This window comes from Ptychodera flava, chromosome 8, assembly GCF_041260155.1.
Source record: "Ptychodera flava strain L36383 chromosome 8, AS_Pfla_20210202, whole genome shotgun sequence".
In the NCBI taxonomy this organism is placed as follows: domain Eukaryota; kingdom Metazoa; phylum Hemichordata; class Enteropneusta; family Ptychoderidae; genus Ptychodera; species Ptychodera flava.
The window spans coordinates 36160438-36187326 of NC_091935.1; the positions used below are offsets into that span (position 1 = coordinate 36160438).

Below are 26889 nucleotides of genomic sequence, written 5' to 3' on the forward strand. Positions count from 1 at the left end.
CAAGTAAAACCCGAACGATACACTTCCTTCCTTTTTTCGCTTAAAATGAGTCAAATATCGACATTGCGTTCAAATTATGAGGTTACTAGATATCACTTTATTTGATATATAAGCTTACATTACAAATATAACTGTCTTTAGTTGTATATCACTTATTGTAAACGTTTTTTAATGTCAATGATTAATTAGTTGACGTAAAAGTAAAACATGACTGTCGCTATCGTCATATCACTGCGTTATCAATAGCGGAGAAAGTTAAATCACTTTTAATCAAGTTCATCAGTAACCGTGAAAAATATGCAAATGTACGATGACATGGGCAACAGGTAAATTAGCGTGAAATTAATAACTATGAGTGTACTGAATCATGTAAGATATATCATGGAACTAATGACATGCATACTATACTGTAATTTAAAATATAATAACAAATCAACATTGAAGTACCAGATAAAGGGCGTAGCTTATGCTTTAAGCAACAGGTACCATTGCTCAGGACGCATGAATACATGAATATCTTTAATGAGTACATGTTTGTAAGAGGCATAATTTCTCTACATAAACATGTGCAAATATGACAACGGGGATGAGTAGTATACACACTGTCGGTTCTGGACTACTTCTCCTATTTTATGCTTTGATTTTAAATATTAAGCCATCAACTTCATTTGGCTGTCAAGAGAGGAGGTTCTGACGCTTCCTTCTACTCCCCAAGCCCTTGCAGCCTGCGCCCCTCCTGCCACACACAGGGAAAACCAGTTGTACTGTCCTTCTGCTCCATCATTTCTGAAGAAATAATTGTGGGCCCTCTCACTGTCTGGCCTCACGTCTTTGTGTTTCCAGCCGCAGAAGTCATTGGTGTAGGAATAGTTGCTGTCGAGGCTGCTGAAAAAGTCCTGGCCATTGAACTTTGTGCCTTAGCTCAGCAAGGGACCTCTGCTAGTCAAAGATGTAGCTGTTGCCAAGGCTCCCATTTGCCCTTCTTGTACCTGAAGTTTTCATTGTTACTGATGCGCACTCAAGGCAGGGGGGCTTCATAATTAACCTTGTCATAGGGGTTGTTCCAAACCGTGAAAGTGCCATCTTCAGCCAGTGCAACCCTGATCTCATGGATAACGTGCCTGGTGGTGAAATACATATTGAAACGGAGAAGGGATCTGATTTGAGGGGCAATGGTGGAGGCCAACAAATGGTCTTGGAATGTTATGCCACAACCAATCGTAGCACACCAAACAGAAGAGTTTAACTGCTGGGGCAAATACTAGATGTGTTGGTTGGCAAACCAAGCATTTGCCTCCTTTGCATTCCCGGGGGAGGGGGGACGAACTTTTCTGTCCTGGTCATGTAGATTTTGAGCCCTGCCAGCAGTGCCTTGAGATCACTCATGAATTATGCTTCTCCCTCGATGGTTGGGTCCTTTCCTAGTACATCTCTTAAAAATTATTTCCCTCTTCTTTCTCTCCTCAATGTCGAACCTTTGTATTGTCTTATTCCTCCTCTGAAAGTCAACCTCAGGTCCTTGTAGTACTGCACTCTACCTATAACCCGTGCATTGATCCTTAAGCATTCTACACCTGATGTGTTGATACCTATTTGCTCGGCATAAGTGTCAACTGCCTGTTGTTAAAGTCCTGCGTATAGTGGTGTCAGTCTGTCTATCTCAGGTGCAGTCAAAGCCACCCCTAAAGCAGTGTCTTCCCCCAACGGCTTATTCAGAGCAACCTCATAAGGGTCAACTACAGTCCTGCGAATTTGACATTTTTATCTGCCTTTTTATCATATGTATTCAGGGCTCGAAATTAACTTTTATTTTTATTTATATCTAGACAATGAAAGATTTATTTAGCATGATTCTATCCAGGAAGTGAATTTTCTAGTCATTTGACATCAATACCTGTAGATCATAGCCTTAGGACGGTATAGCATGTGTAGTGGACAACGGTGACGCCTCAAAGTTTGAGGACCCGACCTATTCACACATACACAGAGCTTATATGCAAATTCTGATGTTCGCCATGACAACGACTTTTCACTCTGCACATGCAAACATAGCATGGCTAAATAGATTGGCTATGAATTTCAGGATGACAACTTGGTACAGTCATGTTCTCAATACTTTCGTGGCAATTTTGGCTATATTTCTCCACCATAGTACACTTTCATGGGATGGTCTCGTACACTTCGGAAAGCGTAATATCTGGATGGCCCGATAGCTTCTTTCATTGCAGTTTGAATAATATTGTGTTTAATTGTGATCGATACATTGTGATTAAATAACTCTGAAAACGAATTTTCATTGGCCATCATTTCCCGAGCCTGTCATCCAAGTACATCATTTCAGATAATGATATTTTATTGAAAGTTTGTCGCAACAAATGCGACTGCACTGATGCCTTTAACTTGCATAACAAAGTCATGGTCTAGCCTTTCTGTGTCTAGTTAGGTTGACTGTATGTGTATGAGCGTCGGTCATCTCACAGCGATCAAAATCATGTTGTCCACTGTCCAAGGCTTTGGTAGTCCATGTGGGCTACCATTTTATGGGTTTTGGTAGCCCCAGGGAAAAGTTGGTAGTCTGTGGACGCGGGACTACCGCTAATTTCGAGCCCTGTCGTGTATTATATGCAAAAATGCCATACAACAACTCTCTAACCCCCATGTTTAGCAACAAGACTAAGTAAGGAACAAAAGCAGCTAGGACTCATCATGTGATCACTCATTATTCCAGCTAAGCACAGCCAGCGACATGCTATACACCTTGTACCCGAAATTAGAATCTACTGTCATGCTCATGTCCAATTCTTCCAACCTGGTGTTTGACCTGGAGATAGAAGGCCATTCAACAACAGTGTGGTGCAGAATGTGACCAAAGTATAGTCTGAGGCTGGCCTTTAAGTTCAAAGTTGTTATCCCCCAAAATTTGTTGCAATACCATGCGATCGGGACATAGAGAGCTCTAATATTACCCTTTTTGGCATCCGGACCCTAAACCTGAGAAAGCTGAGCAGCAATACTGGCGATGCCAACGGCAAAGACGATGATTACAACCGCTTGCATGGCGTTAATCTGAAAAGGTATGCCATCATGCTCTTGCACCCGCTCACAAGCGACCATGGCTCAGTGCCACATTGACTTGGAAATCACCCTGCCGCCGGCCGTTCAAATGGTAGTCTGAAGAACCCATTGATTTGGGATAATCACTATAAATATCCAGATTAAATATGAAAGGATCAAAAACGAAGGTTTCGCCCAAGAGGTTGCTTGCAACTATAACAGCAGCAAGAGTTTCTTGTTCTGGCATGTGCACCATTTTTGTACGTCCCCTTTTAGAAAGTGACACCACCATCAATGAGAATGTCAACATTCCCGTTGAAGTATGGAAGGCTGCTCTTTCTGTTAACAAAGGCAAAGGGGCAAGCTCGGTAAGACAATGGGCTGTCAGTGAATCCACGCCTTGAAACCCCCAGTTTGACAATCAAAGGGCTTTCTTGAACAAAGTCTATGCCTAGGATATGCTTCATTGGCATTTCTTGAAAGAGGCTTTGCAGAGTTAGTTGAAGATAGGACCTTCTTCTTTGTGAGATCAATTCGTGAAGAACAGGTCCTGTCTGTTCGTTGACTTGAGAAGCTTCAAGGATAAAGTTTTCCATGTCAATGGCCCGAAAGTGAAGTACATTAAGGATAGGATGCAGCTGGAAATATGACCACAGCAGATAGTGATGACAGGCTGCCTGTGCAAGTCTACGTGCTGGTCGATGCATAGGTTTCATTGGAACAAAACCATCTCAGCAGTATCATCTTCTAAGTATTGGCGTGTGTGGCTAAAATTGGATGGAAGAGAGATGGATGGTGATTTATGGGTAGAGCTGCCCTTCAACATGATTATTAAAGGGCCTACCTGTTGCAGCAAAACAAAATACCTGATAAGCCTGTTGACTGGGCCCTATTGTCAGAAGTTCGAGCACATTGTTTTCTTGTGCCCCACTTATCTAAACAACAAAACCCATGACAAGAGGTACCTGTTCACAGATGATGACATCATCATCATCCTGATCCCTGCAAAGGTATGAGTGACTGGCTAAAGATTGTCCATAAAAAATATGGTCAGATACTGTCGCAGATCGTTTTAGATGACTACACCGCATCAAAAGATGAGGTCGCTACCTCACTTGAAGGGGCACCAAGAGGAGTTGCTGATGTCTTAGACCACTTTTGTGTAGATTTCTTTATTGTCCTTCAGGGGGAGGATTTGCAGATAATCTTTTGAGAGGTTCAGATGTCTGCCCACTGCCCTGCAGTGGATGTCAGCCCCACTGTATAATTGTTGCCCCTGTAGACCAAGTTGCAATGGATCATATACTCCTCGCCATGGACAAAATCAGCCCTTCTGTGGCTGTCTCTGCTTTTATCGACAATTATGTTCTTGAAAGCAAGCAGGGCTGCAAAGCTCTTGTCGGTGCTAAAGTCGATCTTCTAATTTATGGCCAGATTTATGTAGACTTTGCCTGTTAGATATATTTTGGAAAGGCTATCTTTCTGGCAGCCAGATGCCCTCGTTAAGGGTGATGGTGTTGTAGTTGCTAGGTTACAGCATACACTTTTTATCTTGCCCATTTAAAATGTGATAGCAATTGGTGTTGTTCTCTTGTGTCACATTGTGCGTAGGGTTGTACAGTGTGCAATGGCCCAGCTGTATGCTGTTGAACCTGATATGTTGATGCTGGGTCAAGGTGGACCACCATGTTTATACAGTGTGTCATAATGATTATTCTCGCTCTCTCTCTCTCTCTCTCTCTCTCTCTCTCTATCTATCTATCTATCTATTTATATATATATACACTATATATATATATATATATATATATATATATATATATATATATATATATATATTTACGACCACGAGCAGTCGACAAGGCAAAAAATGAAAGTGGTCGTCTAGTGCTTTTTTTAACAAGTGAAACGACTCCAAACAGACCCGCTGGCCGCAACAAAAGATGGTCAAATAAAGGAAACTATACACAATAATTATGGTTAAAAATGTCTTATCCTTATTTAATCACAGAGTGTCTCGTAGTGACAGCAAAAATAAACCCCAACTATTTACAATATTGAAATTATTTGTACTACGAGCGTGACCAGGCATGAACAAAAAAAACTTGTTTAAACTTTAGAAAATTAACAGAATGTTCACAGACCCGACGACGAGAGCTCTCTCCTCACTTTAAATCACGCTGGTTCTCAGTGCCCACTCCGTTCCGCGACGCGTCAGTCCACGGGAAACAGCCACAGAGCTGGACACACAAGTTCAGACAATATTCAGCAGCTTGACCCACAAGTTCACACAATAACCCACGTGGAAGTCGCAACAAGAAACTCTTACCACTAAGACGTTTCTTAATTACAGGAATGTACTCACAGGCAAGTTACTAGAACTTCTTTTGACGTCTACAGCCACACAAAGTTATTTCCAGACCGCAGTCATAGTTTTCAGCACCAGCAGGTCGACTCAGACAAAAGCCAGTCACAACCGGGCTCTGTCTTCAAAACTGAGAGGCTCCGCTCCGTGGACGTGGATATCCGACGACGCTCTACACGTGGTACGTGTAAACGTTTATATACGGCAAAAGAAATAAATTATTCACAACACCTGGTCACGCAAACATACGGCAAAAATACATTGTTTATCATCACCTGGTCACGCAGATAAGCAAAAGAAAACAAAAGAATCCAACTATGTCACATGGTCACAAGAAAAAAAAAGTATAGAGGGCGTTTCTGTCGTAACAATATATATATTATATATATATATATATATATATATATATATATATATATATATGAACATGGCAAGAAAGTATGGGCTGAGAGCAGCAATGTCACCCTTGAACATTGAGCTTGTGGACATAAGAGATATCAGAGGGGGACGCCTGCTGAAAATGCAGAAAAAACAACAAGAAATATTTTGTCTTCCAATACAGGCATGCCAACTGGAATTTCTCCTCGCCCCAGCATCAGACTGCTTGACAGACCTGTCAGATGTCGGTGACTCAGTCGGAACTAGGCAGAAAGCTGGAGAATCAAACGCTATATGTTCTATTAGTCCCCATCGGACAAAGTGCAGAACTGAAACCTATGTATAAGTTACCCATCCATCCTTGTGTCTATATGTCCATATGTCCGTTGCTTTATTTTTTCATTTGTCCGATATGACCGCCAGGCGGCAACTATGTGCGAAATGATACACTTTACAAAGGCCAGACATGATTTTAAAATCGTATGCCAGACTGTTGTGAAGATTGGCACACAGTGTAAACATGAGGAAGTCTACATACGATAACATTTTTTTCTGTATGTCCTGCATAAATAATGTTTATTTGGATAATTAATGAATTTGTGCAATTACCTATATCTCGAGAATAACCGAACAGAAATTTGATGTAACTGCACAGGCACCCACTCTGTTCTCTGATCTCATGATGCTAAACGTACTATGCTCACCTGTGGTCGTTGGTCAGTTTCAATCGTTACACTTCGACCAAATACATACTCATGGAAACATTCCAGGCCGTATACTATGCCTAGCAGTTCTCTCTCTATGTTTGAGTAGCGCGTTTCTATATCTGTCAGTGCTTTACTCGCGAACGCAATTAGGGGTTGGTCTTGTATGAGGGTGGCACCTTGCTTGACGCGTCTACTTGCAACATCAGCGGTTTCGTCGGATAATAGAATGGGAGGTTTCGTGCAGTGCAGATCTCAGATTTTATACGCTTGAATGCACTGTCATGTTCAGGACCCTATTTGTATTCTAAATCTTGCTTGCAGAGGTCATGCAGAGGCGCGGTAAGCTCTGCCAAACAGGGCGTGTACCTGTTCAGGTGATTTACAAGTCTGCGAAAGCTGTGCAGGTCTTCCACGTCGCTGGGGCAGCTCACATCTCTGATGGCCTTCATTTTGTCCGGATCGGGCGAAATGCCATTCTCGCTGATGATGTGACCGTAGAATAAGATGCTTGTCATCGCTGAAACGTACGTTCTTCTCTCTTGCATATTGTAGTATGCGATGAAGTGTAGGCATCGTGATCATGACCGTCCTGGTCCCAGCCTGCGACAATAAATCATCTGCGATTCCGAATACACCTGGTATGTCACAGATGTCTTATCCATCTGTCCTTGGAACACGTCTTGGGCACATTTTAGTCCCATGGGTAATCTGCGATAGCAATACCTGCCAAACGGCGTGTTGAAGGTAGTCAGTAGAGCGCTTTTATCATCTAGTGGTATATTCCAGTAGCCAGAGCCGGCATCGAGAATACTCAACCACTTTGCACCGTGTAGTTGATTGACTATTTTGTCAAACGTCGGTGTTGGATAGTGCGTTTGTCTGATGGCGAGGTTTAAGTGCTTCGGATCTAAATATAGACGAATTTCTCGATTTTTCTTTGTGACAGAAACACAACTGTTGACCCAGTCGGCTGGCTGTGTGACCAGCTTAATTCTGTCTTTCTCTACCAGTCTATCCTCTTCATTCTCAAAGCGTCTCGTAGTGCGAGCGGCACACGTCGCGGAGGGTGTTTTACAGGTGGAATGCTCCGGTCGACTTCAATGAAGCTTCCTCAAAGCAACCGATCTCATGAAATACATCAGTGCACTGATGAAGTACTCTTTTTCGTATGGCCGGGTCACCTTTCAGGTTTTGGTCTGGATGGTTGTGACGTTATGTCCGACCTTGTGTCAGGCTCAGGATTATCGTCAGCAATGTCAATGCTGTAGTGAAAAGTAACCAGCTGTAGTACAGGGCATGTGGGTAAGCCTAGTAATGGAGGACCCTCTGATTAAATCACGTGTAATAGGCAGCGTTCAGTAAGACATACTGTACGACTCGATGGTATCACCTCGAAAGGCAACCAGCCTTGTCTGTGATGGTTGTAAACCTCGTAATTTTTCTGTGCTATCTTGTGTGGGCGCAAGCAATACACTGACGCAGGCATGACATTTCCCTCTGCGCAAGTGTTTATCTTACATTTGATGACCCTTGTTTCGTACTCAGATTTGGCAGTAAGAGTAACAAAGGACTGTTTCTCGCTGTTTTTGTCTATCTCAAAGCGCCGTTTCTGCGTGGAGTGTGTGGAAATAGATGACATTGTCAGCTTTTCCATCGCCTGTGTGAAAACGAGCTGTTGGTTTAGTCTTTGCTGGGTGATCTGCACATTTTTACCCGGTGATTTCTCTTGCCACAGACCCTACAGGTATATCCTCGAGCAGACATCTTCCATCTTTCTTGTGGGCCACAGTTGCTGCACGTCGGGGATGGGGCCAAAACTGACCTTGTATTTAGCCTCTTGGCGCCCTTCGCCCGGAAAGCATATCCTTTGTTTTTCGGTGCATTGTAGACTTTATGTACTGCTCTTGTGCACGCTTATATTGTCCAACTGACGTGATGTAGCCTCATTTAATTGAACGATACGAATGGCATCTTGAAGTGTAGTTTTCTCAATAGTTTCGAGCAGCTTTGACTCGCGAGTCGATACCGTAGATTAGCGTGTCTAACATGTGTTTGTCTGGTTCTTTGTACTCACAGTTGGCGTAAACAAGTCTGATGCGTTTCATGAAAGTAAAGTATCAACTGGTTTGTTCACCTCTTGCTTCAAGGTGCGCAGCTTGAATGGTGCCACTCTGAAGTTGCAGTGTGGTTTGAGATACACCTCAAATTTCCCCAGTGCTTGCTCAGGTCATCTTTGTTGGCACCTGTCAGCTCCCACGAATTCACTTGGTAGCGACTTTCCTGTCCTATCCAAATTAGTAGATAGCGGATTTTCTTCATGTCGTCGGTGGACGCTAAAGGACCTTCAAAGTATTGCTCGCACAGCTTGGCCAGGGCAGTACTGGGATCTGCCGCATGCCAGTCCATCTTGGGCGTTGGTATTAACCCACTAAGTTAAGCCATGGAGGGCAGTACAAAGGGTAACTGGGTAACTTACGGGTGTCTCAGGTCACATTGCAATCGTTTACAGATCCAGCAATGAGGGACAGTTTATCGGCTGGATCCCATCCCTGACACCATGATGTGTTCTCATCTACACATTCAGCTTCGACTCTAGTGACGTCTGGACGACTGACGTATAGTTAAACAAAACAAGTAAACTCTATTCAAGAGACTACATACATTTGCCTTGTGATGTGGGAAGAGAGTGCTCACGGATGGTAGGGAAACTTTATCTTGTGACTAGATTTGAATATATGAAAAGATACATTCAGCATGCATACATTAAAGGTATACAGTCACCAGCAATCTATATATGCCCATATATGGTCAAAGGGGCGTTCCTTGGCATTCAAAATGCCCATGTGAGGGCGCCGTTTTTAAAAAGCGGCCACCCGCTTAAAATCTGTGATTGGTTAGATTTTCTCTTTCCATGGTAACCGTGGCAAAATTAGAACAGGTGACAGTATACCTTTAATTAAACCAATAAACACAACAGAGCTTCGTCAGTATCCTTAGCGAGGGACTCGGATTTCGTATTATCACTTTGTAACCTCTTTGTATTTATTGTTCTCATTACATGAACTGGCCCGCATCGCCACCTGTGTGAAATAGAACAGGACGGATAAAAAAGCTGAATTACCCCTGTTCTATGTCATCAACTGGAAATATTTTCCTGTGATGCTTTTGCACAGACCTATCTGTTGTGATCCGTGCTGTGCTCTCATGATATTTTTACGAAAAGCAATGCGATAACTTCAGACGTGGACACATGGAAGGCATGTCCAGCTTTTGTACCTTTTTCACATAAACATAGAAAGGGGATGCTGTTTTGGCTAAGCGCTCCTGTCTAGTCGTACGGATGGCTCAATATAGACGTTGGACCTGGCAATAAACCTGAAAGCTACATCTCAACATAAGTTCAACTGAATAAATAAGTACCGTAAATATCTTCAGAAAGTGATATAGAAAGCAAAACTATATTAAATCATTCGACGAACTGCAGCAAGTTTCCTTCATCACATAAAATTCTCGATCGGAATTGAACCTGCAGCGTAGCGCTGTAGTGAAGACATCAGCTGTCAGCTATCTGTAACCTGAACTCTTCAGTGCAGCACTATGGATGCGTTTTCAAAAATTGACTGACAACAGAGGCACATTTTCCGTCAAGTGACAAAATTTGGAGGTATCAAGGAGCGAGATATGTTTCACTGCAAACATCACTGTTCGTAAGACATAAACATTGAGAACTGGGATCGGGATTGATGAGTTGACATCGGCGGAGACCAGTGGTGACGGCATGTTGTGGCCACGTACTTAGTCTGGGTCACAGCAGTGAGTGCTATCTAACTGAACTTTTCTGGCTCACCAAGATCGTATGCGGCTCCGCGAAAACACGAGTATACGATGACGTAAATCAGAGAAAAATACCATAGGATTATATATAAACATATCAAACTATAACACAAATTTAGTTATTAATTTAACTATTTTCATCCGCACTTGTACATCAATATTGAACATTCACAACCATACGACATTGATACTTTCTGAGATAGTTTTTTCGACTATGCTTTGTCAAATTTCACTCGCCAATGATTTCTGTCAATGGTTTCCGGATTTATTTACCGAGCAGGGAATGTCTCGTCTTTTGTTGCACTCTGCCTTGCTAGCAATGCTTGAAATTTTTGTAAACTATTGTTACTATTCAGTGTTTTTAGTGTGATGTGTAACTGCTATTACCATTTGTGATTGAAGCACTCTCTGTGGTTCATAAATTAATTTCCTGTCTTTTTTTAAAAATTATAAAAGATGTTTTTAAAAGGAATACAACATTACATTCCGCTATTTAATACAAAAATTAAAGTTTGGTAGGGGTTTGACAATTATGTAAATGAATATTCTATATTTCCTGTACAGAATCCAGAATGCAACTCCTCCCTGAAGACGTAAAACCATGGGTTGAACATATTTTCTCTGCTTTAAATGAGCTTGTGACCACTCTGTTTGATGGCACTATTCAAATTCATCTTCTGGAGACTGTTTGTAGCAAAGACAGAGTGGATGCCTTGTGTAATATCATAGCTGGGTCAAACATTTTTGAGGACCCCAATGGATGCATCAGGCCTGGATATAGCCAAGACGATCTGAGAAAATGCATTGATACCAGACAAAAAGAATTATCTATGCTTATTCAGCACACGAGCAGTTTAGAAAACGCAATCAAAAATTGCCATGATGTAAATCCAGAAGGTAAGAACACAGTACAGATACCTCTTTGTAGTTGTTCATCAGTGACATAATAATATGTAAACGTTTAAATTGACTTAAGAGGAAGCAGTCAGTATCAAGGAAGAGCCACAGAAAATCGAGGATTGTCCATTATGTAAAACGAAATACTCATTTCTCAAAATGTGATCCTCTCCCTTTAAAATAATGTAGACCATGAGTCCCCTCACCCAGTAGTGGTCGGAAAGTTCAAACTACATGTATGGCCATAATTGTCTTAGCGTTAGATACACTCGCACAGATTTTCAGACTGATAACAGGACTTACAAATTTATTTGATATATTAATTCTGCATGCTATAACTGGAGGTTTAGAGATCAGTCACACAAATAAGTTGATTAAGACAGAATTATTATAGCTGATCGTCAATTAGGAAATATCTTAGCGACACTTGTTTGCATAGGAACAACTGAAACAAATTATATGTATGCATCACACGTGTACTAGCCATTGTTTGTCAACATCTATTTATAGCATGTAATGACTAGAATTCAGCAGGCGTTTGTCATTGGTATTTTGATGATTAGGAATTTTAAGATGTACCATTTTAAAATTGCAAAGGGAATCAGTTTAAGTCTACCATTTGTGTTTATACCTTGCTCTAATTATCGCTAATAGCATCTGACGTATCCCTTGAATGCCAAATAGTATATTCTGTTCAAGGTTACTGTATGAAAGAAATTTTTTGTTTCACGTTTTTAATTTTATAGTGGACGCAGCAATACTTAAAGACGCAAAGTCAACTTTTCTTGCCAAAGATCACCGACTTGCCTATGTCTGTGATGTCACAGTGTTTCCTGTTGAGGTACCATTTGATGTAGCAGACTACCGACCTTCGGTTAAGAAAGAGCTATTGCCTAGTAGTGTCCTTGTTGCTTTAAAGGATTTTCCTCAGTTTTACATGATCAAGAAAATTTTTGAAAGGCAGCAAATAGAGTGGAGAGATACGTATTGCCAAAAGGGATGCTGTGTTACATTCCAAGAACAAGGTGTAAAGCTCTGGGAAATGGTAGAAAAGGCAGCCACAAAACTGGTGCAAGATATAGAACAACACAGTATCACTCTCGGAGACGTTAATTACTATTTCAAACCTCTCCATGACCAGCCTAACAAAAGCATTTCTGAAGAGTTGGTCAAATTTGTCGATCACATCGGAGGTTATGCCAATGGCAGAAATGAAATCGCAAAATTTGCTGAAACTGTCGATGAATATCTGATGTCGGATCAGGCAATTCGATCTGCAGAAGTGGTTCTGAAATGTCGAGATGTCATGGATCTCCAGGGCGATTTCAGATGTGTTTCAGCCCTTTGTGGATTGGTAAGTATTTCCAATATGTCAAGCATTCACGCAGATTATTTGCTTGACTAACAAACATATTTTTCTGAGAGGCTGATTATGATCTGATATTGCATCATATTTGAAGTTATTTTTAATGATAATGATTTCAGGATTTGCACGTGACAAACTCACATCTCATCATTATACAATGTTCAAATGAGCAAATGGCTTATTATATTACCTTCCACAGCTTATCCACATTATCATCATATGTACCAGGCAAACGTTAACGTACTTACTCTGTTTTTATGCTTCCCCATGTTAGCTTAACTTTCTAAAATTCCCTGCAATAAATAGTTGCATGACGAAATCCGTAATATGCCAGAGACATACTGTCAGGCACTTTAGGACATAATCGTTGTTGTTACGACTTCAGTACATTTAAGCTATATCTTACTCTATCAGTGTTTTGTTCAAGCAAAAAGAAGAAAAGAATATACCTCTCTCCAGCGTAACAGAGGATATGTTGAAGACAGCCAGGGTACTAAGAAGCTATGGTGAAGAAAAACGCAATTGTTTATTCGCACTTTCAAGTTGCGAAAATTTGATAAACTGGATAAGGAAAGTTATGAAGGGTAAATATCAATTTCCACTCAGTAATTTATGTATAATTGAAATAAACTTCAACGACAATGAATGTAGTTTGTGAAGGAGCAGTTTGGTGCATACTATTTTTGCAAGCATTGGAATGCGCAAATGCTTGAGAATTCTTGCATTCCATGCAGTGTATGATATGTCATACTTTGTGAGTTATGGAGTCGACATCTTCAGTTGTTCCAATAATATTTATCTCTGTTCTTAAGACGAATCTCAGGTGGCGCCATTCATGAAGTTACTGTTTGACGCAGTTGAGGAAAATGATGTTGACATGGGAAAAGTCACAACATTTCAAGCGGCCGTTAATGGATACAAACCCCTTGTGGTGGCCTTACCAAGATCGTCTGGTTGGTTCAAATTTGACAGGCAATGCAAAGTACTTTGGGAATTATTAGAAGCTGACAAACAGCTCCCTAAACATTTGGTAAGGAACTACTTAATATTCCATATATCTCGATTTACAAGATGTTAGCATTTAGTGGTACATCCTTGTTTACATATATGCAATAAGTAAGTCAAGACATTAAGCAAATCTCTCTCAACCAAGTAAATATTTTCATCTCCATTCATTTGGCTTTTTTACAATTTACTCCCGATGTATATTTGCAATGTGCAAAATATCATTTTGTTTTGCTTACGAAGTGGCATTTATAGTTCTCCTTTGTAAAGAACTTTCCATGTTTTGTTTTCGATACATTAACGAATGCCTATTAAAATCGCAAAATATTTATTCTTTGTGATTTGACACAACAGCTTTAAAGCTGTTTTAGAATTTTTATAACTATGCTATGGGTAGTCCTTTGTTTTATATATATATATATATATATATATATATATATATATATATATATATATATATATATATATATATATATATATATGCAAGCATTCATTGTATGCTAATATGTGTACGTGTGCAATCTTAGGTGATCAAAAAAATTCGGTTGACTTAAAGATGAAGTTAAAAGCATTGAAAGAGATATTTCAAAATAACATTTGTTTCTCTTTACAATCTTAAATTCTGTGACCATTGTAATGGCCATTTGCAATATGTGGTTATAAATACCAGGTACCAAGAAAGAAACCCATTATGCCAAGAGAAAGTGCAAAAGTAACGTGAACATGATGCGGTGTTTTATGTGCTTTTAGCGAATAATTATTGAATGGAAATGTCTACACCACCGTAAATAACTTATCAATTTGTAATGACTCCATATATTTCAAACCGATAAGGTTTATGGACAATTTAGTGAGTCACAACAATATTATCAAGCCATAATCTACATTATAGTCCAAGTTCCGTAGTGAGTAATTGGTAATTTGGATATCACTGTCAATCCAACTTTGTGCAAATTAAGACATGAAGCAGCTAATTTTGTACCTAATGTTTTTGGTGTTTCGCCTTATCTGCAAACGGTGACAAATAAATGAGACAGAGTTCTATGTAAAAAAAGTGTACTGGATAGTTTGTTCACAACTCATTGATAACAAAACATAGGTACTTACCTGTCACATTTCTTGAAATAAAACGTGGTCACATAACATTCAAGTCTATAACATGAAGAAAATGTATTATTCTCGGAAATTCTCCTTTTGAAAACTTTGATACCCATGATGAGAGCCATTTGCCTTGGCTTGGTTTGGTGACTCCTCGCTTACATGGCAAACGTATGATACACCGAGCAAAATGAGATAAAACGATCGGACGAGGGAAGTGATGCAAATTGCTCTACATCTCATCTCGTGACTACGTCATCGGCCGGCATCAATCGCCTCTAAAAGTTTGTTTGCCTGTATACTGCAGCAATATTAGAATCGTTGACATGGTATGAGTTTTCTATTTTGTCATGTCATGTACTGTCCAGCATTGTGAAGACACCGTGTTCTAACATATACCTTATACCTTGGTCGCTATCCAGAGTGGTTACCTTTGCTATTACATCTGTGCATGATCTTTCAAACAGGTAGATTTTGTCTAAGTAGCAAAATATTGCATCAGTCATTTGCACCATCATCACCAAACGTTCCTGTCGTCATGTTTGTACTCATTATGCTATTCGATCTTTTTCAACTGAACATTTCACACTTACATTCCGTAAACGCGATCCAACTAGTGATGCAACTCTTTCTTTAAATGCATTATGTTCACAATTCACATAGCGGAAATATTTTACATGTTTTGACTGTGATGTCTTCGCTAGAGGTAACTTGGTGCAGAACATTGTGAGTAAGAGTTCCATCGAGAATTTTCTGAATTTCCTACCCTGGGTTGGTAGCTCGGCTGGTGGACAGGACTGTCTCTGAGGCTGCCTTTTGGATGTCTTGTTAAGCGTTGTACATATTGCTTTGATAAATGTTTTGAGCGAGTACAGCATGTAGAGGCGTAACAGTAAAACAATCCTAACAACTATAGCTCGATTATTGGATTTAGCTGAGAGATATTGACTATGATGTTTTCGCTAGGTGATTGGGTGCCATACATTATGAGTTTGAATCCCATCGATAATTTACTGAATTAGCATGGGTAGAAGCTACAAAAGCAATGAACAGTGTCCCAAAAATATCATTCCTCCATCGCCGGATGGGCTCACCTGAAATGTAAATACATATTAGTCTTCTTTTAACCACCACAATATACTTCGAGTATGCATTTTTTGTGTGTTGTTTTCCAAGTCTATGATAGCATTATATCTTTAAGAGTGCATTTGATTATGCAGTATAGGTAATTTAGGCGACTATTTTAAACTTCTGCATGAAGACAAAGCATAGTAAGGTAACTGGTATGTTTTACTTTATTAACGTATTTAAATTCATGAACGGGTATTGTTCATATCATGTAAAAATTCACATCGTTTGGCAAAAATGTCATTCATCATAATGTGAATCTGGCTTATTGTCATATACTGACAGCTACATCAATGACCCTTACGAAAATGTCTTTTAGGACGCCTAAAAGAAAATGTCTTTTAGGATCTAAAGTAATCTTAAAGGAATATTCTTATAAGAACCTTCAGTATTTTGGCCCCTTCCTAAAAGAATCTTTAAGGAATATGAAAAGTATTACTAAAAGATTATTTTTGAATCTTAAGGTATTCTTTAAAGAATACTATTTAAATGGCAACAAAATTCTTTAAAGAATACTTATGGCTTTAAAAGTTTTCTTAAAAGACAATAAATAGTATCCTGAAAAAATACTTTTAATTAGAATTTTTTAAAGTATTCTTTAAGGAATACTATTTACAACCCTGAAAATTTCTTAAAAGAACACGGAATACATTAATGTACTTTTTCTCTAACATTCAAGGACACAAAAGTCATATTTATACATTCAGCTAGTATTTTTATACAAAGAAACTTTATTTCTGAAGTCAAAAAACAACAAGTTGCTGAGATATACAAAATATTATGCAAAGCTGTATGTAACAATTCAAATTGACTCTTATAGCTGGAACTGCACAAGCATTCCAAGCATTGAAATGAAGATCTACCTTTTAGGATGTTTTTGACTTGCTACCTCATGCTATAATTGTGTAAAACTGATATCTTGACCTTTGTCAGGGGTGATCAATTCAGTAGATGCTGCATTATCAAGTATCCAAGCTGATGACACAAAACATTCAATTTTCAGTACCATGATTTTTTACAATTCAATAGCCAAACAAGGTCTTAGTGACCAGCATAAAAAGAATTCAGGCTTCATGAGGGCAATATGTGAGCAGAAAATTAATTACTATCCACTTCCTATTTTGTTATGTAACATGGTTGAAACCCTTTGTTTCATAGCGCCTTTGTGTCACCATAAAGGTCTTTCGTTTACCTCAATGGTCTCACTTAAATGTCAATGCATTGTGGATAATTTGTATACACAATCAAACCCCTAACTACATAACTACCTTGCCTTTAAACTGCACTCCTGTTTATGCCATGGTCAACAAGCTACAATTTACACAGTGGCTTATAATACACTGAACAGGCATGTAGACAAAGGAACATTGTGAACCTGACTGTATCTGTAACTTTTCAGTCTTCAAAACCAAAACATTGACATATAATAATCTGTCCTACCTAACCTTGCCATAATGTAGAGAATAAAAGCTGTCAAACACCTGGTTATGTCGCTACACAGTCATTTTTAGAGCTGCAACTGCCTTGTGTCTTTTCAGTGGCGGCCATATTGTTTTGATGATGCCTACCCATAATGCATTGGAGCCCCAAATGCATTCTGGGCTTAAAGAGCATCCTATAGAGGACTTAAAAAGTGTAGAATACAGCTTCATGGCAAAGATGGTGGAGAAACAGGATAGAACTAATAAATATTAAACTATTTTTTTGTGTGTAGATTAAAAGAGAAGTGTATGTCCACTGACTACTTTCTATACTTTTTTGTAAAGGATAGAAGTTCTGATTTCTTTCTTTAGTATTCCTTAAAGAATACTTTATACCTGTATGAAACATTTTTATAGTAATACTAAATGCATAACTGAATTCCTATAAAACGCGTCTTCAGTATTCTGACCGAATACATACTAATGTACACATATGCTTTAAAGAATATAATACAGTAATCATACGATATTACATGTATGTGTGACTAGAAATTAGGTGATTATATGAGTTTATATTAAATATCCTTGTCTGGGAGTACGTAACATAATACAACTTTCAAAGAAAAAATTTTGGGAATATAAATTTTGGGAAAATAAATTAAGAATTCTCAAAAAACAGCTACAAATCAAAACAATAACATTATATGACAAGAGTTTTATTTTCATGTTACTAAAGAAATGTCCTATAGGAAAATGTTATCCTTTAGTATTACTAAAGGACAGTCTTTTAGGACAATTTTGTCCTAAAGCAGTCCTTTAGGCTGGCTAAAGGTCTTATAGTAATCGTAAAGTAGTACTAAAAGACATTTTTGTAAGGGTTCTGTCAACACAATTGTCAAAATTAGAATGTTTCATGTTTACTATATATGGACAGATATTTTTACCACAATTCCTACAACCTAATAAAATAAATATTTATGTTTACTTTTCAGTGTAACAGTGAAAAACAGTTGCTCTGGTTAATGAATCGTTTGGATGTGTATGACCACTCACAAGTTAAATGCTTTGAGCAGATCGAAGCTATAAATGATCATGGTTGTTACAAGACTACAGCTCCTGATGTCTCAAACGAAAGCTTGGATAGGTATATTCAACTCGAGTTATCTGGCGTCATAAGGAACAGGGGAAAAAGTGGAAATGAAGCCGAAACAAGTTCAGCAAAGTGGTCTCTGAATGACCTCAACAACCTAAGCAGCAGAATGATTTTGATCACTAGGAAAGGAGATTTAAGCCAGAAGAGAAGAGAAACTGAAATTGACAGATATCTAAAAGTAAGACCTCTAAAAGCAACACTTTGCGATACCCAAATTCTATAGTAAGACAACATAACATTGTATTAACCTTATACCACTAGGTGTGCACCTGTGTGCATCTGTGCACCTGTTTGTTTGCAGGCAAAACGGGTCTTTCCCAAGTAACTAAAAGCGTTACAAATTTTTGGTCAAAAACGTACATTTTAGAATAATATGGCAAATTCTAAAAGCTATTACATATCACTGCATAAAAACCCTATAATACTTACTCTATTAATATGGATTATTAACTGTATTTTAGCCGAAGAGTGCATAGACAGATGAATACAGTCAAGAATACATTTTTTGTATTCAGCAAGCCTGTATTCATGTGGATTCATGTGAATTCACGTGTATTATACTATAATACAGGCAACTAATTAATGTGAATTTATCTGAATTATCGGGTTTTCATGCAGTGATATCACGTGTGATTTTTCGTCCTCGCGGAAAAAGTCTAGGGGACTTTTAGATTGGTTGCCGTCAATCCATCCATGCAGATATCTCATACATGCCTGTCCAGTTTCATTCAAACTTTGCATAAGAATAACACAATACAGCATGCATATGCATCCCAATTTGTTTTGTGATACGATCCAATACGGCCGCCAGGCTGCCGTAATGTTGCTATTGTTTAATGTTCAAAGCCATTAGTAAGACATTCCTTTGCCCAATTTATTTTAGAGTTGGCACAAGGACAACGCTCTATGACTTACATAAGCATGCCAAGTGTCTTTATTATACAATCCAATATGGCCGCCAGGCTGCCATTTTCTTGTGATTTTTTTAAGACACGCTTGGCCCCGATTTCTTTTAAGCTTGGCACATGGATAATACATTTTTGCATGCATATGCAAGTCAATTTGTTTTGTAATACAATTAAATATAGCCGCCAGGTGGCCAATTTCTTGCGATTTTTTTTTCATGTCAAGAGCCATTACTAAAACAAGCTGCAACAGATTTCTTTTAAACTTCGCTCAAGGACTACATTATAACTTACATGTGCATGTCGATATTTTTAACGATACTACCCAACATGGCCACCAAGCAGTCATTTTGTTCTGATTTTTTCGTGCTCACTCTAATTACTTGCGTATAAAATGACATGTAACATTCTGCATCATGACAGAACCCAGTTGTTTTGATCATGTGTTCAAATATATTTCATACATATATGCAGTTTAGTGAAATGTATGTCTTTATTACTGCATTACTGGATACCATAAATCTCGATTTCTATCCCAAAGGCATTTTCCTGCAAGTCCTCTACAAAACGCAGGGACCCTGTCAACATCTTTAACTTTAGTATGGCACAGGTATTCAAGTTAACCCCATCCAGTTCAGTTCAGAACTCTGACGTCATCAATGCTGGAGCGAAGGAAATTGTGGCCTACAAGATCGAAGGGCCCCCTGCAAAGACAGACAGGTTCACCAGTGATGAGCCTCCTGCTAGGGAAAAAGAAAGCCCCTTACTTGCACCGCCGTTGCCTGTCCCTATGCTCACAGGCCAGGGAGTTGCAAGCCGCCACACCACAGCAGAGCCCAATGCCGAACATAAAGCAAATATAACAGGAGTGTTGTCTGTCGTAGTGGCTCTGGGAGAGCTGTTTCATTATTTGCCATAAAAGACGTCTCAGTTACTTTAGGACGATGGACAAAGACAGGCTTGTTGCATGCTTGAAGGACAGACTGGAGAAGTATGAGAAATCATACAAGTTGCCGTACCAGCTCAAGCACAGCATATATGCGGGTCAAGGGGCATTGTCCGCCAGTCTTCTCCTTATCCATGTCCCCACTCTGGCACTCTCGTTGGCAGCCTTTGTAGGACTACTGTGTCTGCTGAAAGTGGGACTTCTGATGCCTGTGGCCCACAAACTCACTAAAAGGGAGAAACTGAAGGCGCGAATGAGATAAGTTGGGACAATGGTCTCCAGAGCAAAAAAAAAAAGCAGAAGAAGGTGACGTCCTTTCCTTTAGAGGCTGCAAACTTTTTTGGAGAATCTCATGTTCATATAACCATACAGAGTTTATCATAAGAAACGTCTTTACAAGCTATACAGATGGCCCCCTTTCAGCATCAGTTCTGCTGTGGCCGGAGCTCCTTTTTTTGGCTTCTTTGTGTACAAAAATTGCCGCACGATATTATTTTTGCAAAGGATAGAAGTGATAGTCAAAAAGGTGCAGGACGTGTTGAAGGATTCAGGCTACCCAGCAGCCTCGCCCCCATGGAAGAGGAAGAGGAGGATCCGATAGAAAGGAAAAGCCAGTGCCTGCTGTGTGTGGTGGTGAGCGGCCAGAGCAAAGACTTGCTTGGCAAGCCTTTCACCCTACAGACCATCGGGAAACAGAAGCCTAATCTCGTCAGCAACACTATGTCATCCATGAGATTGCATTCAACGCCCGTGTGAGCAGGAAAATCGTCAGATACCTTGCTTGTTTGGCTAGTAAGGACCTGGGCTACTTGCTGCGATCGACAGTGCAATGGTTCGGCCCTGGCTTACGCTTTGCGGCTCATTCTCACTGTTGTCAGCACAGGCCTGATCACGACCAAACACATCGACATAAAACAGGAGGCAAAAAGAATAAGGGTACAAGCATAGACGGAGATGGCCATAACCCCAGCAGTGAAGACTGTGAAAATAGTGACAACTGAGCCTGCAGACACGGCAAAGATGAAAAAGATTACATTTCCAAAAAAGATAAAAGGCCCTGGTTGAGTAGAATGGGGGAAGAAGTTAGCCGAGATCAGCCGGCACAAAAGCAAGAAAGACAGAAAATGGCCCCTAAGGCTGGTGTGATTCCTCTTGAGATGAGGCTCAAGGCACCAGAAGCCACATGCTCTCAAACTTGGTACAATGATTATTAGGTTCTCCTAGGGATGGCCAGGGTCGCTTTGATAGTCCTAGACTTGTACTACACATAACACCGTGCCCTCCAGCCCGTCCACCAGGCATGGCATAGGCAGTGGGCCAAGGGGGCTCTCCTCCTCCTTCTCATCCTGCTCCAAGGCATTCTCTTTACAAATTGAATTTATTCCCGTCAATATGCCTGTTAGGTGGCCTGGAAATGTATGCCGTTCAATTTTTATATTTACATATTTATGGCCATATTGACAACAAGACCCTTGTCACCACTTTGTACGATGGGGCTTTGCTGGCAGAGCTGACCATTGTCTACTTGATGGGTGTGGAAAAAAGACTGAAGACAGAGATCGGCAACCCTAGGAAACACACCTTAAACGGAGGGCATTGGAGAAGACAGAGAAATCAAGACAGAGAGGTGAACAGATACCAGCTGCAGAGAATCCAAAACTGGAAAAGACAGACACAGAGCCCAGAAGACGGTGCCCAGAGAAAGCTGGCTTTGACAAATAAAGACTTGCAGCTCTTTGCACAAGAAGTGGGGGACACGACCCTTCTTATAGCTAATAAGCCCATCGTTTCAAGAGTAATACACGCTGACTGCTGGACAGAAAAAGATGAGCAATGATCAATGTCATAATAGGCCTTGTCGGCAGCCTCTCAGTGTTTCTCCTTCGACTTTGGCAGGTCTCTTGCTGGTGACTGGCTTGTTGTCTTTGAAGACATTCACCGTGACTTACTGTATTTGGAAAGGCTGTCTTCTGGTCACTTGCTACAGACTTGCGGCTGACTTGTTGGCATTGGGTTTGTTGTCTTTGAAGAAATTTCCATGACCTGCTGTAGTTTGAAAGGCTGTCTTCAGGTCAATTGCTGTTGACTTGTCACCGACTTGCCTCCAGACTTGACATATTTCTCTATTCTCCAACTCTTTTGGGTTGGAAGCAGTGGCCGACTGGTTTTGTGTGAGGCCTAGCAGCTAGGCAATGTTGCCGTGAGTGTGTGGGGGTTCGAATCCCGTTTGGGTTATAGTAAAATTTATATTTCTTTAACCTGAGTGGACAGTTCTGCTGGTGGATATTTACTTGTCCCGAGTCTGTCTGATAGCTCAGTAAAAGCTTCGTGCTTTTCCGATTACTATATATGTGTGTACTGTGTGTTTGTACTGTGTCTGTGTGTCGTCTGCTCCACGCATACGGTGTTGCTCGGTCGCGCATAGAATTGAAACATCTAAGTCGGTTACTGTGACCAACTCTTTTGGGTTGGAAGCAGTGGCCGACTGGTTTTGTGTGAGGCCTAGCAGCTAGGCGATGTTGCCGTGAGTGTGAGGGGGTTCGAATCCCGTTTGGGTTATAGTAAAATTTATATTTCTTTAACCTGAGTGGACAGTTCTGCTTGCAGCTCTATGCACAAGAGGTGCCTAGTAGTAGGCGCTAGCCCTCCTGCATCCAGGAAGTAGCGCCATTGTCACTAAGTGAGTCCATGCGTTTTAATTGGTTTGTAAAGTTCTTACTGTTAAGGTCCTGGAGCAATAAGGAGTACGTGAAAACAGACATATGATAGTGCCTATCCTATAAGGGGTGTGTCTAACGATTTTGCAGGGTTTCTAAAGCTCTTAATTAGTGTTAAATTTCATGCACGTGTGATAAGGAGTCTGCATCGTTATCATTAACTTTGACATATCTGGTGGTAATCTGAAAGTTGGAGATTACTGACAGCCAAAGGAGTTCGCACAGCCACTCCATTGCTGTCGTATTATGTGACGTGCCAGAGATTATTTTATACATGGAGGTGGTATTGTCCGTGTATACCACTATGTTGCATTTGTCCCAGAAGCGATGCCACCATCTGCATGCAAGCAGGATGGTTTAAAGTTCCTTGCAGAAGTTGGATGGCAGACTGACCATCATGTTTAGAACCAGTCATTTATGTAAATGCCTGCTCCCACTGCTGAGCATGCTTAAGTGGTGAAATCTGCTGGGCAACGGAGTTTCCTCTACGAAGAATGGCGTACCATTAAAAGGTTTTGCTGAGATTCGCCCATCAGCTGATGTCCGCTCTCACTTGCGTGTTAAGGCATGTGTGATGAGACTGTCGTGACACCGACTTTGTCACATCAATGAGTCACCGCTTTGGAAGCCAATATTCGAGGAAGTCACTTAGTTCTTGTAAAATGTTACCGTCTAGGGACGAAGTCCATGTGTGTGTGTGTTTATCTCGATCCCTAGCATTGCATAGGCTCGACCATCTTCTCCCAGATTATGGAAAATCCAAGTTGCTGAAGTAGGTTAGCAAAGCCTTAAAGGCTTCTTTGCACACGATATTAGAGTTTGCGATGATTAGGAAATCGTCGAAATACATGATTACAACACCATACCCTTTCGTTCGCATTATTCTGGTAATACTTCACGTATTGCGAGCGAAAATTTCTGGGTTCTTCGCCTCACCTAATGGAAGGCATATGTCGACCCTGTACGTCCAAGTTTTATGCTTCGCGAATTTTAAACATAGGCCTGTAGCAGGCTGTGAGTCAACACTTTTAGGTACAGAGTGATAAGTGGATTTCAGGTCGGCGTTGGCCAGGTACGATCCTAGCTTGCACAGAGTGACGGTGTAATCGATAGTTTCGTATTTCAACGACTTTGTAGATGCATATGAGTTCACGTTGACTGCATTCGCGAATGAGTCAAACCTAGTTTGTTTCTTGGGTATAACATCGAGGCTGCTTATAATCATGACCACCCCATACTTTGCTGAACAGTGAGTTATGGCGGTATTGTGGGCGGTCTTGGTGGCAGCCATCCTCTATGCACATGTGTACAAAATGGCAAGAAGTGCAGCTGCAGCTGGCTGGTTATTGAAAATCAAAGCAGATTTCAGTTTCTTGTGTGACAAAGCTACGGTGCATGGCGTCCTTCTTAATGTTTTTCTTGGTAGTATTTCCGTTTGCCTTGTGAATAGTTTGTCGTTTATCAATGATGGAGGTCCACGGATCCCCATCGCCTGTTTCTTGCGATACTCGTAATCATACGATAAAACTGATGACGTCGTAAATGATTGTCCGTAATCGCCGATATCAATTGTGTGATCGAGGTAGTAGCTAGCTAGCGTGTCCTTCATGGACAGGCTACGGTTAATGTCTTTAAGATATTGGCATCGCCTGATATCCACTGCCGAAGGGAAACTTGGTCAGGTTTAGGTCTATGTTTGGTGGTCTGCATAGTGAGCTTCATGTCCCATTCAGCTGAGGGCTCCATCTCGTCAGTACAGCAAAGCAATGTTTGTTATTGTATAGTCCAGAATCAGTAATGGTTTATGCTCATCCTTTGCTGGATTCTGGGAAGTGGTGCATTGGTCCGATACAATGTCTTTATAGTTGGTTCAGCTCTGCATCTTTGGCAAGGGACTTGTAGTCACCCCTGATGTTTCTGTTCCATGTGCAGTTTGGTCTTGAAGTGACTGTTGTTTTGCCGGTTTTGTGTGTAAGTTGTTCCGTGCCCAGCGGACCAGTCTTTGTTGGCCAATAGGCATGTTAAGTCCGATGATGTATCAATTGTTGAGGCACTTCAGGACATTAGTTGATGGCATGCCTTGTGTAGTTACTAGCATGTGGTCTGTACCCTCCGTTAGGCCTGCTGTCTAACAACATTTGCGGAAACTTATGCTTTGACTGCCATTGTTGCTATTAGTTGGCGGGAACAATAGCTTTGTGGACGAAGGCTATCCACATGCAAACGCCCTAAGGTCAAATCCAATTGTGATTAACTCTAAGGTGACCTCGTCCCGGGACCGTCCCACTCACAGTCCATTTAAACTACAATAAAACAAGTATTGTTGTTCACTTCAAATAGTTTGCAAGACCTATAACAGCATAGACGAAAAACCTTATTTCCTGGTAATTTTTAACATGCCAAACCACATAATTCTTTAAAGGTAGTTCTTGATACACAACAAGTCACATATTCGTGCAGTCACCGTTTGTCAATGTAACAAAGAAAGTTAGTTTCAGATGCGTTGACTTTCACTCATGGGGAATAAAAAGATAAATTTATCACTTCTTTTTTACACGAAAATATGAATTATCTTTACAATGTATGGTCGGCAGTTAAGCTGCATGACCTTAAATCAGGCTGACACCCCTTCCATCGGAGGTCTCTTAATGAATTTTCGTTTTGCAATAGTGTGATTACCACCGATATATTTCGTATTGTTTACATCTGATGTAATTTATGTTTGATTTCGATGCTGTTTACAATGTTTCAACGACGCCGAATTCTAAAGGCAGTATAAATGTTTTGTTCTTTATTTTGTCCCCTGAAGATGCTGGAGGGGATTGTACTTATGACACGTAATGTTGCCAGGTTGAGAGAAGATGGTGACTTGTTTTATGAAGATTGGGAAGCTGAAGTACATTGTAAAGCTTCTAATAGCACCCATACGATTGGCGTCAAAGTAGGTCGAAGTTCATTCACCTTCGATGGGGACCCATTGAAAGTATTACCGGAACTTGGGGAATTCATGGAAGACTGCATTACTCAATGGAAGTCTATAGTTAACAAATCACGTGAGGAATACCCAGAACTAAATGTATACACAATCAAACAGATCAACTTGATGCGAAAACAACTATCATGCATGCTTCCACACAGGAACAATGCCCGTGACTGTCAAATTCCAGGCGAGACAAATGAACTACTGGGACTGATCATATCAAGAGTCAACAACTACCATCTAGCAGATACCATCAGTAGATGTGTTGATACCGCTAGAAGAAATGCCATTGTTCAGTCTCATTCCCATGGATCACAGATAAATCTTAAGGAATTTGATGACTATTTGAAACACATGATGCAGTACGATGGAGTAACAGATATGATTGCCAAGGCATCATACCAAGCTTGTGAAGGTAATATAGACGAAGGAGAATCTTGGTGCATCGAGCACATAGACATGGGTACAGATGAAGTTGAGGAGATGTACCAGAAGTTCAAGGAAACTGCATATGCTGATGTGACAGATGTAACATCAGATTGTCCGTTGACGAATGCAACTTGGAAAACTGCACGGAATGCTGATACGGATGGAAAGTATCAGAGGTAATGCCCTTTATAAAATGTCCTTTAGAAAAGAGTTTTCATAATTATACCTCGAAGGCCAGCTCCTTAGAATAGTGGAAGATTGTTGCATGTCAGTTTAATTTGAGGTCGTGTTCACTTCTTCAGCACTGTAATTTGCTTATCAGAGTGACTTCTGCTTGTTTGCCAGTAAAGATCGTTATATAGCTATAGCATTAAGTAGTTATTCCAGTAACAGGTAACAATTGAATTTTCTAGAAAGGAAGTTTTTGCTATAAATAGTAGATGGCGTAGTGCATACATTGGACTTAAATTTGAAATTTTGACGTAGACTGAAATGTTTAATCGAGT

General features: G+C 40.3%; 2 protein-coding genes across 2 annotated transcripts in view; both read left to right on the forward strand.

The window, feature by feature from the left end:
* Positions 1-12958, forward strand: part of LOC139138094 (uncharacterized) — a 55652-nt gene extending 42694 nt beyond the window's left edge. Inside the window, exons 7-9 of the mRNA XM_070706318.1 lie at positions 10903-11235; positions 11982-12589; positions 12908-12958. Coding sequence (XP_070562419.1) covers positions 10903-11235; positions 11982-12589; positions 12908-12958 — 992 coding nt within the window. The remainder of the gene's footprint in view (positions 1-10902; positions 11236-11981; positions 12590-12907) is intronic.
* Positions 12959-18251: 5293 nt separating this feature from the next.
* The window catches only part of LOC139138095 (E3 ubiquitin-protein ligase rnf213-alpha-like), a 129142-nt gene continuing 120504 nt past the window's right edge, over positions 18252-26889 (forward strand). The window contains exons 1-2 of the mRNA XM_070706319.1: positions 18252-18584; positions 25784-26559. Of these exons, the coding sequence (XP_070562420.1) occupies positions 18276-18584; positions 25784-26559 (1085 nt within the window). The 5' untranslated portion in view covers positions 18252-18275. The remainder of the gene's footprint in view (positions 18585-25783; positions 26560-26889) is intronic.